Source organism: Rutidosis leptorrhynchoides, chromosome 7, assembly GCF_046630445.1.
Source record: "Rutidosis leptorrhynchoides isolate AG116_Rl617_1_P2 chromosome 7, CSIRO_AGI_Rlap_v1, whole genome shotgun sequence".
Classification (NCBI taxonomy): Eukaryota; Viridiplantae; Streptophyta; class Magnoliopsida; order Asterales; family Asteraceae; genus Rutidosis; species Rutidosis leptorrhynchoides.
The window spans coordinates 130,707,122-130,727,041 of NC_092339.1; the positions used below are offsets into that span (position 1 = coordinate 130,707,122).

Genomic DNA, 19,920 nt, shown 5'->3' on the forward strand with positions numbered 1-19,920 from the left:
AGTGTTAATTAGTGTTTATGGCTCAAGTCTAACATGAATATATGATTTATATGTTCGATCTCGTTATTTTAAGCAACTAGCATGAACTTGAACTTTGATGTGTTTGATTTGGTGATTTGGTTGCTTGAATGTTGTTAAATGTTATAAGTGCATGTTTTAATTGTATTACTAGCATCAGTAGCTTCAATTTGATGTGTAGGTTGTTTTAGAAAACTTCATAAACTTAATTATTGATTTTGGTGATGTTGGTTAGGGTTTGATAGAACTAAATGTGAACATTTGATGCATTGAATGCCATGAATTGTTGTTAGTAAGTGTTTAGTTGCATTGGATGCGTAATTATCTACGAAACGGCGTATCACATGTATGCATTTAATTCCCGAATCATAATTGTGCATTTATGAAATTGAAGCCTTAATGATGAGCATTAATTGATCATTTAATTTGGAAACTCAATATTTTCAAATGATGTTTTTGATTGATGAAACGTGTGTAGTTGTGTTCCTCGTCAAATTACCTTTCCAACGATATAAGATACGTGTCGTAAGAGTTTACGGTTTGCGTTTTGTGTTTAAATGAAAATTGGTTTGGGACTTGTAAAATTGAAACTGACCAGGCATCAGATCACGTTGATTGCCGCGGCGCGGCACTCTTTAGTTGCGGCACGGCATTTGCCGTGTTTGGGTTCTGACCAAGCCTACACTTTTACGAAAAATGTTTGCTATGCTATGCACCTCCGATTCACATGTAACTTGTTCTAACATGCTTATATATGAATAAAAACCTCAGAAAAATAGTTCGAGACCCGACCCGAACGTGTTGACTTTTTCGTTGACTTTAACCCGACCAAGTTTGACTTTTAGCCAAACTTAACCGAATACTTATGCAACCTTTCTAACTTGTTTCTATACTTGTATCTTGCATGAAACTTGACAATTTGATTCACATGCTACATAATCGAGTCGTAACGAGCCATAGGACTAATTGAACAACTTTGACCAATCGTGTTTACCGTTATTGATACAACTTACTTGTTTAGGTCAAGACTAGCGTTTGTTCTTTGCACGTTACTTGTTGAAGTATCTTTTTACTCTTGCACTCAAGGTGAGATCATAGTCCCACTTTTACTCTTTTGAACTTACATTTGGGATGAGAAAACATAAACGTTTCTTTTTACTAAGTGAACACAAGTACAGGAAAACAAACATTCTACATACGAGTTTAGAACAAATTCCTCGATTCGATTATCATTAGTTACACTTGCCGGGTGTAAGCGAGAACTTATGTTGTATGGATCCATATGGGTTTTACAAACCCTCATTCAGGCGGTTCGCTACCGTCTACGAATGAAATATATTTTCGAGAAACAGTGTATGTTCTAACACTATTGTGATGGGGTTCTATGGAAGGAATGTTAAGCATTGATAATTGGGTGCTCGTGAAACAAATTTTGGAATGGTTAACTATTATTTCGATGTTGCAAATCTTATGGTTCAATTTACTTATTTACTCACTTACTTACTTAAACCTATGATTTCACCAACGTTTTCGTTGACAGATTTCTATGTTTTTCTCAGGTCTTTGAACGATATGTGATACATGCTTCCGCTCATTATTTTGATACTTACATTGGATGTCGAGTATATGTGCATACATGGAGCGTCTTTTGACTTTATTTAAAACTGTGTCGCATAGGTTTCATTTGTACTCATAACTTTGTAACGTAACTTTTGGTTGAACAATTCTTGTAAACTTGGAAACAATCTTTACTTTTGAAATGAAGGCGACATATTTTGGTCAAACGTTATTTTAAAGACTTATGACCACGTAACGGGACCTAAGTAGTCGGCGCCGTCAATGACGATTTTGTCGGGTCGCTACACGTAGAGTGTTGATTCTTGACTGTCTCGCGTAAGAGATATGTTAGTATAGAGCGCTTTGAGGGTGAGTTCTTTAGAATATTGAGAACTTGTGCGTGCGAAAGGCGTTAAGATCATTTTAAAGGATGATCGGAACGATATTCATCGGGAAATAGTGGACGAGTTGTGGAAATTGTGGGGTTGCGAGTCGGTTGGAGTACCGAGAAGCTTGCGGGGAATTCCATCACCGTGTGCGTGGTTCGGATGACCCAATTTGATTGTCGATTGGCAGTAGAACTCTAAGTTGAGAATTGGAGTGCGCCAGGGAGTCACGGAGGATGGTTACGTGTTTGGAACGTTTTGTGGTGAGAAAATGTGATCGATAGGATGCATTGGTGGCATCGAGGGGATGTAGAGTGCGTGAGAACTCGAAGATTTGAGGAAGGCGTACTTCTTGGCTGTAGTGGGGCTAAGATCATGAGGACGTGATCCAATTTAAGTGGGGGAGAGTTGTAAGACCCTGTTCCTGTTCCAGTTCAATGGGACGCCGTCCCAATTCCCGGACGCCATCCTGTCCTTTTATACTGGACGCCGTCCTACATTTTGGACGTCGTCCAAATGTGCTGACGGGCTAGCTGTCTTATTTTGTTTTAAAAATGGGCATTTTGGTAAATTCACTTGAGTGTTGATTTGGAGCCCTCAAAACTGATCTAGATCCCATTTGTGGATCACATTTCATCCACACAAACACTCCCATCCAATTCTAGAGGGAGAGAAAGAGTTTAGAGAGAGAGAGAGAGAGAGCTTGATTTGGAGAAGAAGGAGTTGGATTCTCACCAAAGCTCGGGTTTTAAAGTTGTTCATCTCGCTTCTAGCTACGTTTTGGTTGTGGTGGTAAGTTCTAACTCCGAATTTCATTGTTTGATTTGATATTCAAAGTTAGGGTTTGAGCTTTAATTGTTGATAAACCCATTTAAACTCATGAAGTGAGTTTAGTGATGCTAGTAATCGAGTTTTATAGTGTCGTTGGTGGATTTTGGGTTGGTTGATGTCTTGGTCAAGTTCAAGACTTGCAAATGAGTTAATCCCTAGGTTTAGTGATTATGGATGTGTTGAAACCCATGTGAGTGTATTTTGGGTGAATAATTTTGAAGTGGGTCAAAATTAGGGTTTGGTGTCAAATTGGGTAGGATAAGTGTTTAACACTTATGAGTTGGGTAAATTGGTGATTTAGGGCTATTCTCACTTTTGTTAGTGATTATTGGTTAGTTTGAGCGCGGATTGTGCTCGGAAGTGCTTTTGGGTCGAATTTTCACTTATGGTGTTTTGGGCATAAGCTAGAGTGTTTAGCTTATTTGTTTGTGAATTATCTAGGTGATTCACGTTGGACGATTAGGAGCTCAAGCCGGAGTTGCCTTTCTTGTTGTCGAGGTGAGTGGAGTATTTATACATGTATGTATGTGGTTTATTTACTCGTATGCGATGTGGGCCTTAGGCGCCACATCGTGAGTATTGGGCGTTATGTCATATGATGGTGACTTATTGAGGTTATGGGTGAAGAGAATTGCAAGTCGATAGTGTCTCGTTAGGTGACTCACAAGTCGGTGACACCTCATGGTGGTTCAAGAGGCGGTGACCCCTTTAGTATTTCGTTAGGTGATTCACAAGTCGGTGACACCTCTTGGAGGTTCACAAGTCGGTGACCTCGTATGTATTGGAGGGTGCTTCACAAGTCGGTGACACCCTATAGTGTTTCACAAGTCGGTGACACTTATTGGTGGTGCTTCACAAGTCGGTGACGCTACATGGCGTTCACAAGTCGGTGACCCATAGGTATTGGTGGGTAGTTCACAAGTCGGTGACACCCTTTGGTGAGTCACAAGTCGGTGACATCATACGAGTGAGACTCGACGTTATTGGTCGTCTACAAGTCGGTAGTGCCATAGCGGGAAACGGTTTGTTACGTTTATGCATTGTTATGATTTAGTATATTGTTGCGGCGATTTATATACTAACGTTGTTGCTAGATGATTTCCCTTTTGATGCTTGCTTGGATTATATTTTGGATTCGGCCTAGGATTTGGGTAGTTATCCCCAAACATCATGCTCATAGTTGTTTGGAACTTAAACTCACTTGAGTCGAAACTTGCGTTTTGTACGAAATTCGTAAATAGGGTCGATGTGGGCCCGCTGTTGTAAAACTCGATTTTATTGTGGAAATATCTTAGTTTTAATTATTGTAACGTGTTGTGAAAACGGTTTCGTCTAAAAGTGTCGGGAAGCGAGTTTTTCGTTCGCTTAAGTTGGGCTCCGGGGACAGCCTCTGGCAGTTCATTTGAACGCCGTCCCAATTGCTTGGACGCCATCCAGCCCTTCACAACTGGACGCCGTCCAGATACATTGAATCAGAAAAAAAACTTAAGTCGTGTTTTCGGTTGGATAACGGGTTGGGTCGTTACATTTAGCGTTTTTTAAAAAGTGTCCGTTTCAAACGTACTTTTTATCGTTTTGTTCATAAAATTATTTCGAGTATGACGCTCATGTCGAAAAAATTTAACTCGCGGCGAGCGGGAATATACGGGCTGTCGTTGTGTTTAGCATTTTTTGAGAAGTGTCTGTTTCGAGTATAGTTAGTCCCGTTGGGTTCGCAAGATTTTTTCGAGTTGAACGATGGTCTCGAAAAAATTTAACTCGTACCGAGCTAGAAGATAGAGCCCGTTATAAATTCGGGTGAAGTTAGTTTCTTTTATTTTAATAAAATTATATATTTACATTTTTTACCCTTGAAAAAGTGTAAATTTGAGGGGCCGTTGTGTAAATATAGTCGAAGTTGAGGGATCGTTTGTAATGTGAACGCAAACTCAAAACGACAATTCGATATAACTGAAACGACGCAAACGGTCACCACTTTTAGTATGTAAGTATTAAGTATGTAAGAGCGCTCCCAACGGCTCGTCCAGGAGATCCGCCCAGCCTGGACACCGATGGCACGAAGGCCGCCCAGGTGCCGCCCAGCCACCTCCGCCCTTCCTCTCGTCCATTTGTAACATATTTGTGGACGGAATGTTTCTTCGTATTTAGCTTCTTTGTGGACATTTAGCTTTTTTTTCCTTTTTTTTTGTATTTATTCAATTTATTTTTGCCCGGAGATGATGGTGATGAATAAATGTAAAAGATGAAGTGTGGTTTAATTAAATATTATTAATGTGGGTCACACAAATTTGTGGACAAGAATAATTCACGGAGTAATTTATTTACATGTTTATTTTATTTTTTGATATTTGATACTTGATACTTGATTAATTTTTAAGTTTTAATTAAATGTAATTTAATAATTAATAATTCTTTTAATATTATATTATTAATAAATAAAAGATTAGTTTTATTTTAATAATAATAATTATTTGATAATATAAAATAATTAAAAAAGAAAATAAAAAAATGGAAGGAGGAGTGTCTTTGTTGGGAGTGTTTAGTCCTGGTAAGGAAGTGAGATGGAGGTGCTGATGTGGCGCTGAATGATTGGTTAGTCCTGAAAGAAACCTTGTCATGGTTGGGAGCGCTCTAAGTACTAATATTAATTATTTTATTCACAACCAAGCATCCTCAATAATATATTAATTATAATTATCATTTCTTATCCGTGGAACCTCCAACCAAGCACCTCCTTAATACCGTAGAACCTCTATAATTGAATACTCGATAAATTAATAACCTCGATAAAATTAATAATTTTTCCAGTCCTAATTTGGAAGCGATACAAAATTGAACCTCAATCAATATAATAATAAGATAATAGTGTTTTTAAAATTCCATTGTAAATATATCGGTCCCAGCGAAACTATAAATTAATAATTACTATTTTTTTTAAATCTTAATGTACATTGAACTTGACAAGTTCATTAATGTGTGAATGCATGTACATGAGAATTTTGTAGGTCATTGTTTATGTTTTTATCTAAATAGGTAAAGTGAACGGACATGGTTATTTCGAATGTTGATGCATTAATATGAGAGTTCTTCACAAATATAAGCCAATTTTTTAAAATAATAATTTATTGATTTATCGATATAATAATATCTCGCTAAATTAATAAAATATCTCGGTTCCAACATAATTAATTTATAGAGGTTTCATTGTATATGGTTTTTTCTTTTTCCATATTTGTTTTTTTTTTTTTTTTGAAAGACAAACTCACACACTTTACACGAATATTTACAATAATTCACAAAATATGTCCACTAAGGGACTTGAACCCTCAACCTTTTGGTTAAAGGGCCATCACGATACCGCCAGGCCAATGGCCCTTTAGTCTTTTTCCATTTTTGTAGTCCTATGTTTTTTTTTTTTTAGAACATTTGAAGCATGAAATTATGGCTTCTTGTGCCATGAACATGACCATTTCAATGATTCAATTCAGCCCGCATATAACTAATGAAAAACAAGGACCAATGTTGTAAACTCCGTATATAAAAAGACCAGTTTCAATTGTAATTCTATGTTGTGTTGGGCATGTTTTATTGAGTCTAAAGATAACGGCGGTTGATGACGGTCGTTAACGCGTGTAGCAAGAAATGGTCAACTCAATTGGCGGCCATATTGACTTATGCCTCACACCATTCACATGGATTCAAGAATCTTTGTAACACCTACGACTTAAGGATACTTGCATTACATATTAACGTATGGTTAAAGTTATGTATCATTATTATAAACAAAATAACTTCTAGCTTTTTTAAACAACAAAGAACTTGTAAAAAAATTATTTCATTAAATATGAAACAAACCAAACGAAAATAAGACTACAACAAACACATAAGCCGAATAAAAACGAAAAACACAAGTCTCACCAAGGACTCAAGGAGAAAGCGATACAAACGCAAATCCCCAACAAACTAATACCAAAGCTAGAACAAGAAGCTAAGCAAACAAACTAAAAAGCTAAAGTTTACAAAAAGAAAAAAAACAAAAACCACAACCAAGCAAAAGAAAACAAATAACTCCAACCGAGGCTAACCTAACCAAGCGTCAGGAACAAAACCATCAAGAAAACATCCAACTATTTGGTGAAAGGAACATCACCCTCGTCTTCCATGTTCACCATGAACTTAGTAAACCTCCTTAATTCGAAATACTGAACAGTATTTTTCATATACTTAGCTTTAGGATTGATTAACTTGCATTCGACCCAATGATTAACCTATTTTTTGAGAAAAAAACATAAATGTAAATAGAACTAAATATGGGGAACTAAAAGGTTACAAGTGATACATATTCTTACAACATGTTTAGGATATACTTGAAACAACGAACATGACTGTCATCTGAAACCACAACATTTGCACTATTGAATACGAACAACAAATAAGCAAAACAAAGAAAAACCATTAAGGCATCCAAACTCCGTGTCTTCGCACGACTTGTCCCGCATAAATTACTATAAAATCGATCGACGAGAGAATAATTGAAGGCAAGGACAAGTTGCATTTCGATGAAATTGTGTCCGACCGAAACTACAAGTCACCAAAAACTCTCTAAAATCCATCACATCGAACGCCTACACATTAAAAGGGCAAACACCTGATTCTTAAGACATAAACCAACCAACGTATTGAGAAGGCTAAACTTGTGAACTTGACACATATGAAGCAAGATGTGACTTAGCGAGATGCAGAAAAAACACGAAAGAGAGAAACCTGACAAAAAGGAGGACCACATTGGTAATAACAAAACCCGAGATCACCAGAAAAATGTCGAGAAGTACCAAACCACCATCGGTTAACTTCTTTTTATCATTTATCTTTTCATCATTTTCCAAATCAAACTCGTCAATACCATACGTATTAGTGTGTTACCAAATAGCAATATCATCATCTCGATCATATGTGGCCACCTAGCTATCCTTCTTTAATTATATTTATTATATACAAATAATATTTCTTTTATTGTTTATTTTTTTTTTTCACATTTAAAAATCGGCGTGAGGATGAGCCGCCTACCTTGACTAGGTTCCAAACCTCGAAAAAAAAAGAGGAATATGAGAAGAAAAAAAAACCTCTTGTTTTGCAGCATTGAAGAAGATTGTATTGGCGATAAAAGTTCTAAGCCCAAGTTCTGCTCAATCCTTAGGCTATCCAAAGCAAGCCACGACGTTTAAAAAAAAAGAACATTACGGAAAAGAAAACGAAGTCAAGCAATGCAATCAATCAACGATTATCAGTCAATTCGATGCATCAAATACGAGAAAAAAAGTTATATTTTATTTATCTAGTTTTTCCTTCAGTCCGAGCTTTCGCGATTTCGCCGCTCAGACTACGGGGGAGTGTTGGAGTAGGGTTATATTAGTAAAGCCCGGCCGGATTTGTGGGTTTAGGGTTTTGTATGTAATCTATATATAATGACTTAATGATAGTAAAATGTTCACGGGTTTCATTTTATAACACTTTTTACTATACAAGTTTATAATATATTTATGTTTAACCAAAATATTTTTCATAATATACCATTTAATATCCATAGTATGTGACGGTTATTAGATTATATAATAATTTCTACGTATTAAAGACGAATAGCTTTCTATACCCTGATTGATAACTTGAAATACCTAATTGATTAAAGGATAAAGTTATGCTAACTTGGTTAATTAGGTCCCTAAATGAACTTGTAAATCACCTCCTACGTCATAATGACATTTGTCTGCACCGTTGAGAAATTAATCTACTTAAGTTTAAATATATAATTAATCTCCTTAAGTTTAATTAAGACAATGTAGCGAGAGAAATTGCGGGCATATCCCAACGGTTCCTCTCATGTTTTTTGAGTCATGGGATAAGGAGAGGTCATGAGTTCGATTCGTATGATGACATAATTTTCTTTAAACCAATTGAACACGAATAATGGTGGTATATATTGACCATATAGACAGTAGCGGAGACAGAGCCTCCCCCAATAAGCCTCTCCCTCATTTATTAATCTAACTCAATTATTTAGGTTACCATTCTTACAAAAATAAATTCGAAGTATTATTAACCGAAAGATATCGTGTAAGTTTACTTATCATTTATCTACATGGACCATATCGGTATTCTACTATATATATTAAACAAGTAATATATAATATATGCTATACATAGGAAGTTGGCCTCTTTTGAAGTATTATTGATAGGTTATTTCGTGAAATAATGACTTGGTGTGTATAAAATTAGCTAATTTTTGTAATTATTTTTGACAAAACTTATGTATTTAGTTTAATTCGTACTTTAGTTTTATATAAAACGGTTATGGTTGTTTACTTTTTTTTTCTAAATACAATAATTTATTATATTATGATGTGTGAAAGAGCTTTTAGTGTAATTGTACAATTGTACAATTGTCGATTAAGTCTTCTCTATCATCAAATTCTGGCTCCGCCCCTGCATATAGAGAGGTTTTACCTGATTCGTTCACGGACCTCTATCCGGAACACTGTCCGAATGGATGTGTTCTCCGGTACCGTCGATCGGGTTTGGGTTACCGCCTGAACGTGTGTGTTACATGAAAATGATGAGGGTCGTTGAAATAAATGATCTACCGATGTCAAAAAAATCACCGTTAAAAAAACAATGTAGTGGGTGAATATCTTTAGAGTTCAACTAAAAACAATGATGAAAAGTATTAGTTAATTACAACTTTAGACTCATAAGAGACTCAAACTTCTTATTTCAAGTTAACGTGAAGGGTTGTTATGCTATGTTAATGAAATAAGTGAGGAATATGACCGACATCTCTCATCAAGATGCAAATTCTGACATGAAACCACAAAGGGTCCCAATGGGTCAGCAACTTCTCGTCATTGTTGGGTTGATAGCGGGTTACTCATAGGTCATTGAATTTGAGAATTTTGCTGATTTTCGTCTTTTAAGTACATTGACTTATAATTTACGATTTAGATTGCATTTTACGTGAGGGCATATAAGACAAAACACACGAAAATGACTTTTTTTGATCCTAGAAATAGTAAATAAGTGGGTCAAAACGAAAATGAGTATAATTAGAACGACAAAAAACATCTACGAGAAATAATATATAGTAGAACGTAATTTGTGTACTAAAAGGTCCTTAATGTTTTATAAATGAGCTGGCATGGCCTCGCTTTGCTATGCTAAAACCTAAACATGGCAACGTAAAACAAAGTTGAAACGGTCGACGTTTGTTAAAGTTTTTTACGTGAGGGCATATAAGACAAAACACATGAAAATGACTTTTTTGACCCTAGAAATAGTAAATAAGTGGGTCAAAACGAAAATAAGTATAATTAAAAAAAAAAAAACATCTACGAGAAATAGTATACAGTAGAACGTAATAAAGTTCTCAAAATTGAAGTATCACGATTAAATTGAAATAATTCTCAAAGGTTAACACAACTAAAATAAAGAAAGAAAAAAGTAAAGAAAAGAATTACCAAAGACATTTTAATAAACAAATCAAACAAATTGAATCAAGACTTTTGGGAGGTCCACACGTATTTACACTAGATTTCATTAACAGGGTTAATTTCAAATATTCAATATTTACTGTTACAAAGAGATCCACCGAGACTTGAAGCATCATCCATCATCTAGACATTCAATATTTACACTACGACCTCAAAATAACCAGCCTATTGAAATATTCAGCCGTCGAGCAAAGTTGAAAAGTCAAACGTGTGTAGTACAACTGCTACACAAGTATCGTACAAAATGGGATAAAATTGGAATTTAAGTAATAACAGGGGCTATATCTGGTAAATCCCCCCTACCTCATTATTATTTCTTTTTCATTTTAAAATAAAAAAAAAAGAAAAAAAATATAAAGATATATCCTCTTTGTTTTAGAAACGCATAAATGGCCCCTTGGGTTGTTGTCCCTCCCGAATGCAGCCCCCAAGGTTATTTACTACAGATAATAAATAATGTATGTACTATATGTATGTGTTTTTCCTCTCATGAATATGATCGATAGATAAAAATAAATTAAACATTTGAGAATTATAAATCATTATTTATCATTTATCGATGCGATTGAAGTGTTCTTGTATGAAAGTCTTAGCATGTATAATGGTGGTTGTTTTAAGATAACCAACTACTATTTAAAACGAAGAAAAGATTGTAAATTTTAGGAAAATGTTAACGATAGCTTTAAAAGCTGTCGTTAAGATGCATAAATAACTTGTAAACGAAAGTTACGTTTGACATTAATGTGGCGTTTAATAAATTATACAAGCTTTTTATGCACCTTAACGACATCCCTTAAATTTGTCTTTAGCATTTTTCTACAAATAGATCAATTTTACTAATAGAGGTTTTCTAAATAAATAATCACCTAGTAATGCCTTAATTACAGTTTATCAATATGCTAGAAGCATCACACCTTCAAAGTTTACATGTTGCATTGAGGAGAAGATGAAACTTTGTGTTACTTAGTAAACGTAAAATAATATATTTGACAATGTAGTTAAATCAAAATAAAGCGATTATTACTTTATATATAAGAATTAATGTTGTAAAACTCGGCCAAGTCGATCAAGTTTTTGGGGAGTTCTCGGGTTAGATCACCAACCGAGTTCTCGATGCCTAAGTCGATCGATTATCGGTCAACGACCAAGTTACTCGGACAACAGAAGAGTTTCTCGGCCAACCCCGGGTGTTCTAAGCCAACTTGGCCAACTCAAGGAGTTCTTGGTAAATTCCGCCAACTCGACAACTCGAAAACTATGTCAAAAACTCGAAAACTCGGTCAAAATCTCAGGTCATTTATATTAGAGCATATATATTTATATTAAAAAACTACTCCCTCCGTCCCAAAATCACGGTTCATTATTTCATTTTGAGATGCTCTAAATTAATTATTCACTTCTATAAATGATAAAGAATAATGTGATAAATTTCTTTTGTGCATCTAGTTTATATATGTAAGGCAAAAAGGTAGGTAAAAAGTAAGTGGTAAAACTGAAAGTTAACAAAAAAATTAATTCTACAGTCACTTTTTCTTAAACTACGTGTTTTCTGTCCGGGGACAATAGAATTGACACGTAAGTCGTAAAAAATTAACGTAATTCAACATCTAAGTTCTCTCCGAGTCGTTGAGAACTTCCCAAAATTTATTATCAAGTTCTCCTCATGTTCTGAGTTCTCCAACCTTGACAAGAATACTTCGATACACTAATAACAAACTTAACCTGATCGTTACTCATTAGTCTCTAGTATTGGAAATGTGATCCGAGACAAACGTGATATAAAACTCAGATGACCAAATATAAGATATGTAACATACCAAAACCTTCCAAGATGAATATTTAACAAATACTTAAATATAAGGACAAAAAGTGAAAAATCTAGTAATTATTATTTATCTAATGTATTTGTTAATCTTTTTTATTTTTTATTTTTTATTTTTTATTTTTATTTTTTATTTATCTAATGTATTTGTTAATCTGCTCTTACCCACCAACACCAAATCCCCTGTGTTTTCCCCTTGTTATTATACTTCCCAAATTCAATCTCTATGTCTTCACCACCTTCTTCCCACACTTTCTCTCTCTAAACACATTTCTACATTCTCTCTCTCTGTGTATAATTAATTAATATAAATATAAATTTATAAATATATTCAAACGTATAATCTTAGTTGTTATAGTCGCCGGTGGTTTTACAATGGCACCTACCTCCAAACACCTCCAGCTGACCGGAATCTCTGGCGGCGGCAGTGAATCGACGGCGATCGATGTCGCCGATGATCTAGAAGACGTTAGGTTACTTGATTCTTATGATGATCACTACAATAATAACAATTCAGGTAGTGAGGGTTTAGAAGATGGCGGTATGAAACGAATTCAGGTCAAAATCACCGGGATGACGTGTTCAGCTTGTTCAAATTCCGTTGAAAATGCTCTTACGAGCTTAAACGGTGTCGTTAATGCTACTGTTGCTTTACTGCAACATAAAGCTGATGTTGTCTTTGATCCTAATTTGGTTACGGTTAGTCAATTCGTTCATTAATTATTACTGTATGTACACATAGTGTTTCTGTTACGATTTAATTTGGATTATAAATTATTAATGATTAATTAATTAATTGTTAGATTAGATTGATAATTGAGGTTTAGAGCTAAGTTATCTAGAAATGGAAAAATTTATAATTAGGACTTATATATGTATTGCATTGAATTTATATGTTTATAGGAAGATGATGTTAAGAATGCGATAGAAGATGCAGGGTTTGAAGCGGAAGTTTTACGAGATAAAAGAAGTACTGCTCGTACGAATACACAAGGAACGTTAGTAGGACAGTTTACGATTGGGGGAATGACATGTGCAGCTTGTGTTAATTCTGTTGAAGGTATTTTAAGAAAGCTTGATGGTGTTAAAAGAGCTATTGTTGCTCTACCAACATCATTAGGTGAAGTGGAGTACGATCCTTTGATAATAAGTAAAGAGGAAATTGTGACAGCGATTGAAGATGCAGGGTTTGATGCGTCGTTTGTGCAGAGTAGTGAACAGGATAAGATTGTGTTGGGTGTTGTAGGGGTGTTGACTGAATTGGATGCGCAAACGTTGGAAGGTATGCTTTGCAATTTGAAAGGAGTTAGACAGTTTGGGTTCAATAGGATATCAAGAGAATTAGATGTTCTTTTTGATACCGAGATTCTTGGTGCAAGATCTTTAGTTGATGCGGTCGTTAGTGAAAGCTCTGGGAGGTTTCAGATGCATGTTAAGAACCCGTTCACACGAATGGTGTCTCAAGATGAGGAAGAATCAGCAAATATGTATAGGCTCTTTATATCCAGTTTCTATCTCAGTGTAAGTGAATCTGTTCTGATATGATTATGTGATTTGCCCCCCTTTGTGTTGGAAATTTGACTAAATTTATTTTGAGAGTTGAGATAATAAGCGTATTTTTGGCCCATATTGACAGAAAGTAGGTATGCTCAGGTCCATTTGGGCATGTTATAATTAAAAAGGATAAACCAATAAAAAAGTGCTGAAGAAGTTACTAGTCAAAAACGGGGTTGATCGGTTTAAAGTCACCTGCTATTCTTCTTTTTCTTTTTATTTGAAAATTTTAATTTTCTAAGTAAGTACAGAATACAATGTATTACCAAAACTTTACTTTTTATATGATAATCTAATAGTGTTTTGGGGATAAAATGATTTGACAGCGGTTGCATAATCTTAATACTTTTGGTCTCTGTAATTAGTTTAACTTTTAGATGTACACATGCTAAAATTTTGAACTTGATCAAATATAATGGTTATAGTTAACGTCAAAAGAATCTGCAATAAAGCAGGTCATATTGACCCAACCGGAAGCCATTGATCTGATTAAAAAAGAGTTCATCTGGACTCGTTATCCAACCTGACCCATACCACCTATTTGTCCACATACAGTTAGGAAGTTCAAATTCTGTGAGATCGAGAATACTTTTCCTTACTTTTCGTTTTGGTCAGCATTTATGTGTTCTTTTTCTGTAACATACAATTGCTAATTTGCAAATGTTTTACAACCTTTTAATGGAATGGAATTTTAGCCTTTGGTTCCTCATAATAATACTATGAAGAGAATATTAACTTATTAACTTATAATAATGTAACTGAGTAGAGTGTATATGATGCATTAATTAATTAATACAAAAACTTTAGCATTCTTTTCTCTGCTGAACTTTTATTCAATTAGTTAGTTGCTGACTTTAATTTAATCTAACTGCAGTTTCCTATCTTCCTGATGCGGTTCATATGCCCACACATACCTCTTCTTTACGCCTTATTACTCAAGCGATGTGGACCATTCCAAATGGGTGATTGGTTGAACTGGATATTGGTCACTATTGTTCAGTTTGTTATTGGGAAGCGTTTTTACATTGCAGCTTATAGAGCATTACGTAATGGTTCAACAAACATGGATGTCTTGGTGGCACTTGGGACCACAGCCTCGTATGTATATTCAGTTTATGCACTTTTATACGGTGCGATCACAGGGTTCTGGTCTCCAACTTATTTTGAAACTAGTGCCATGTTAATAACATTTGTGTTACTTGGAAAATACTTGGAAACTCTTGCAAAAGGGAAAACATCAGATGCTATAAAGAAGTTGGTAGAACTTGTGCCTGCAACAGCTTTGCTAATTGTTAAAGATAAAGGTATGTTGCTTCTTGTACTTTTAAATAAATCATTAAAATCATTGAACATAAATAGTCTTTTAATTTGGCACACGTGTCCCAACTATTCCATTCATCATTACTTTTAACTATACCTGGCAAACGGGTCAGGTTGTGTTGGTTTGGGTAACGGGTCAAAATGGTTTCGGGTTGTAATGGGTCATGGGTCACATGAGTTGGATTTTTGAACGGGTCGAATGGGTCAGGTTGGGTAACGGTTCGAAACAGGTCACGAGTCAAATGGGTAAAAAAAAAAAAATATTTTAGTCAATATTATTTATATATATTATATATACATAAGAAAAATGTTAATTAATGTACATAATAAATGATATAACCATGAATGCTTTCATAAATGTTTGACCGATGAAACTTATTATGATCTTTATGCTCAACCCGTTGACCCATTCAAAAGACCCATAAGACCTATCTCTTTTTATTGAGCTTTAGGAACTGATACCCATTACCCATTAGACCTGTTTCTTTATATGTTCTATAGGACCCAATAGGTTAGAGGGAAACCTATTGGACCTTTTTTAAAGATTTTGGGTTTACATTGCCCGACTTTTTTTCAAGACCCAATTGACTTGAAAGCTTGACCCAATTGATCCAAATTTGAGAGTATGGGTCTCAATTGCCAGGTATACTGTAACATTTAAATCCTTTTCGCTGTTATCTAATAGGTGGAAAGAATGTTGGAGAAAGAGAAATAGATGCGTTGTTGATTCAGCCTGGTGATGTACTAAAAGTTCTACCGGGTACAAAGGTTCCTGTTGATGGTCATGTTGTATGGGGTTCAAGTTATGTAAATGAAAGTATGGTTACTGGTGAATCTGCCCCCGTTTTGAAGGAGGTTGATTCATCGGTGATTGGAGGTACAATAAATTTTCATGGTTTACTACATGTTCGGGCTACTAAAATTGGTTCCGACACAGTTTTGAGCCAGATAATTTCTCTTGTTGAGACTGCACAGATGTCAAAAGCACCTATTCAGAAATTCGCAGATTATGTAAGTTTGATAACTTATGTCACATATTTTTGTATCTTTATTTTTGTAACTGTTTCACAAGGTAGCCAGAAAGTTGATTATAGCTAGCAGACTGCCATATTAATAGGTTCATTACAAATTTTTAGCACATGTAGCCATGTAGGCTTGTTTTTGGCGTTTACGTGGGCAGAAACAACCACATTATTGAGCAATTATTTTTTATGCGTCAAATTACCTGCAACGTTTGACTTAGCATGTAGTTAAAACAGAGCTTCTGCCTAATAATAAAATGCCAAAAAAGTAGATCAGAATCATTGCCAGTGGGTAATATGTAAATTTGGATCTATATTTGAAAACAAGGGGAACTTTTACATATTTTTTCATTTTCATTGGACAGTTTTAGTGGTCCATTTTTCTTGGGATGGAGGATGTATACTCGTTTTTACCTAGTAATTTGCTCTTCATATTATTACTATAGAATATAGAATATAGAATATTTGGTATTAACAATATTATTCAAAAAGAAATAGGGTCATGCAAATACAACAATCTCCTTACGCATATCATATTGTTGTTTTTCAGGTTGCAAGCATTTTTGTCCCCACGGTTGTTGGCTTGTCGATATTGACATTGCTAGTGTGGTAAGTTTTGAATGAGATTTCTGGAGATTAGAGGTGGCAATTAGGGTGATATGGACTGTTGGTTAAGTGGTCAAACTGGGTGGTTTACGGTATGGATTGGGTCGACCCAATACATTTTATCTCCCAGATTTCAATTGATTTTATTTATTTTTTATATATTTACATTTTTTTAATTGTTTAAAAAAGTAGCGGTTTTGAAAATGATTGAGCATTGGAAATGCTCGAATAAGTCGGCTCTAGAGCAGTCATTGAATGTGCGACCTCGTAAAAAATAGATTTCGATGGCAAGAAGGTAGGTTAACGTAAGAGGGTTCGACAAAGCCTTTCCGTTGTGAAATCCCTAATAAGCCGTGTTAAAGACTTCAAGAACTATATACTTTCAGTAGCAGCCGAATTTATTTTGATAAAATGATTAGGAAGTTTTCGCGTTACTTTGAGATCTCTTTACATGTTTAATCCATTTCCTTTTCATGCTTATATATTTTACTAATAATTTGACCGGTTAGATATAACATATAACCAGACGCTACCCCTTTATTAGTAATTGGGTCAATATTGCCACCTCCATTCAACATGTTCCCAGTCATTACTCATCAGACCAAAACAGTGCCAAGTATTGTCATCTTTTTCTTTTTCATTAACTTCCAGGTATATTTGCGGATCCTTTGGAGCTTACCCTGACGAATGGCTACCTGAAAATGGAAACCACTTTGTTTTCGCACTTATGTTTTCAATATCTGTTGTTGTAATCGCGTGTCCATGTGCACTTGGTTTAGCCACCCCGACAGCTGTCATGGTTGCAACCGGGGTTGGAGCCAATAATGGTGTTTTAATCAAAGGAGGAGATGCGTTAGAGCGGGCCCAGAAGGTTCAATATGTAATATTTGATAAAACGGGAACTTTAACGCAAGGTAAAGCCACAGTGACCACCGTCAAAGTATTTACGGAAATGGATCGTGGAGATTTCCTAAGATTGTTAGCTTCTGCTGAGGTAAATTCTACTTTCATCATTATTTTATTTTATTTTATGTATTCCTTTATTAAGGTCAAGTATCATCTTATGTTGTCATGAAACAAATTTTTCTTTTAATAGATAAATTAATCTGACTTCTTTTGAATGCAACAATGTGGATGTTTTATGCTTTGAAAGTCCTGTTTTCTTTTTAGTTAATGTTATCTTTTCATTGTGATTTTATTATAAGATAAATGATAAGCTGACTCGACCCATTGATGAGTAAATGAGTTGAAATTGTCACCTCTATTATTATATATGCTCGAAACTTCATTTAAAATCAGTTGTTTTGTCTCAGGCAAGCAGTGAACATCCATTAGCCAAAGCAATACTCGAATATGCTCGCCATTTTCAATTCTTTGAGACAACTGCAACCAAAGATTCTCAAGATAATAACAACGAATCTGTAATGTCTGAATGGCTTCTCGATGCTTTGGATTTTAGTGCCATTCCTGGAAGAGGTGTTCAATGTTATATCGATGGAAAACTGATTTTGGTGAGATGCCTGGCATTTATTTTTCTATTTCCGTTTGATAAAATCAGTTGTCATGGATTATTGCTCATCTGAAGCGAAATTTTATCAAACAGGTTGGTAACAGAAGTTTGCTGACCGAAAACGGGGTTGAAATTCCAGTCGATGTTGAAAATTATGTTGTTGATTTAGAAGAAAACGCGAAGACTGGTATATTGGTGGCATATGACTCTGAATTGATAGGTGTTGTGGGAGTGGCAGATCCGTTGAAAAGAGAAGCAGCTGTTGTTATTGAAGGCCTTAAAAAAATGGATGTCGTACCGATAATGGTTACCGGAGATAATTGGCGCACAGCTCGAGCAGTTGCAAAGGAGGTATGCTCTTTAAAAAATAAAAATTATGAGTGTATATATGTATAATGAGTTGGAATTGAAATGGTTATTGTTCATAGGGGTATCCCTGTAATTTCACATCTTGATCCATGTTGGTATGCAGGTTGACATTCAAGACATCAGAGCAGAAGTAATGCCAGCTGGCAAAGCTGATGTCATCCGTTCTTTTCAAAAAGACGGTAGCATAGTTGCAATGGTTGGAGACGGCATCAACGACTCACCTGCATTAGCCGCCGCCGACGTCGGTATTGCTATCGGTGCAGGTACAGATATCGCCATAGAAGCAGCTGATTACGTTCTAATGAAAAACAATCTAGAAGATGTGATCACAGCCATTGATCTTTCAAGAAAGACCTTCACTCGTATCAGGCTAAATTATGTTTTTGCCATGGCATACAACGTGATCGCTATCCCAATTGCTGCTGGTGTGTTTTATCCATGGTTCGGGATCAAGTTGCCTCCGTGGGTTGCGGGTGCGTGTATGGCACTTTCGTCTGTAAGTGTTGTATGCTCGTCTTTGCTTTTACGTAGATATAGAAAACCGAGACTTACTACAATATTGGAAATAACTGTAGAGTAGAAAAAAGGGGGAGATCGTGTATTACGACAAAAAAAAAGAGGGACAAATTGAGTCCTTTGTTTTTATGTGATTTATTCAATTGCTTTATTTCCATGTAAAACTTCTCTTCAATGTAAATGCAGCTTCTTGTATACTAAGTGTAGACTTGACCATTGACTAGGTGTTATTAATCTTTTAACATCATCATTGATCTTTGAACCTAGTTTAAGAAGCAAAGTCCACTTTCTTCTATTACTATAGGTATACTAATGTTTGGTCAAGTCATAACAAAGAGATGTGTAACTTCAATACCATATGTAGCCTCTAGTTGGACGTTGTTCTGAAACGTTTAGCCCGGGGAGTTATGAGGTGTTTGGGGTCCGAGCAGGGACGTGCGAACGACTAGTAAACGGGACTCACAAAATCTGTGCTCTCGCTTGCTCTGTTAAACAATGAAATTTCAAATAATGTTGACGAGGCCTAACTTTCCATATCACTTGCAAATTTATCTTAAACATGACTTCAATTGAATTCGCAATTAAATCATTCAATTACACGAAATAGATTTATCGAATTCAATTTTAATTCATGTCTCACGGATGACGTCAATTGATCAATCCTAAATTAGATGTTACGATCTAATTTAGGAATTGAGTGCAATGAGGGGTGGATGGTGGTGTTGATAATGTTTTTGGGACCTTATGATCGTCTTTCACTTCAAGTGATCAATCACCATGTCCCGGTCTTGATTGCATTACCTTGGCTCGATTATGATTGATACTTGGGCGTAGTCACAAGTGAATCACAAAGACCAGAGCAATTGCA

General features: G+C 35.3%; 1 protein-coding gene across 1 annotated transcript; it reads left to right on the top strand.

The window, feature by feature from the left end:
* Positions 1–12,355: 12,355 nt before the first annotated feature.
* LOC139858747 (copper-transporting ATPase RAN1-like) lies at positions 12,356–19,120 on the top strand. Its single transcript, XM_071847585.1, has 9 exons — positions 12,356–12,854; positions 13,059–13,676; positions 14,584–15,013; positions 15,715–16,040; positions 16,602–16,660; positions 17,309–17,651; positions 17,971–18,168; positions 18,261–18,518; positions 18,640–19,120. The coding sequence occupies exons 1-9, from the start codon at positions 12,531–12,533 to the stop codon at positions 19,114–19,116; spliced, it is 3,033 nt and encodes a 1,010-aa protein (XP_071703686.1). The 5' UTR covers positions 12,356–12,530; the 3' UTR covers positions 19,117–19,120.
* Positions 19,121–19,920: the final 800 nt, after the last annotated feature.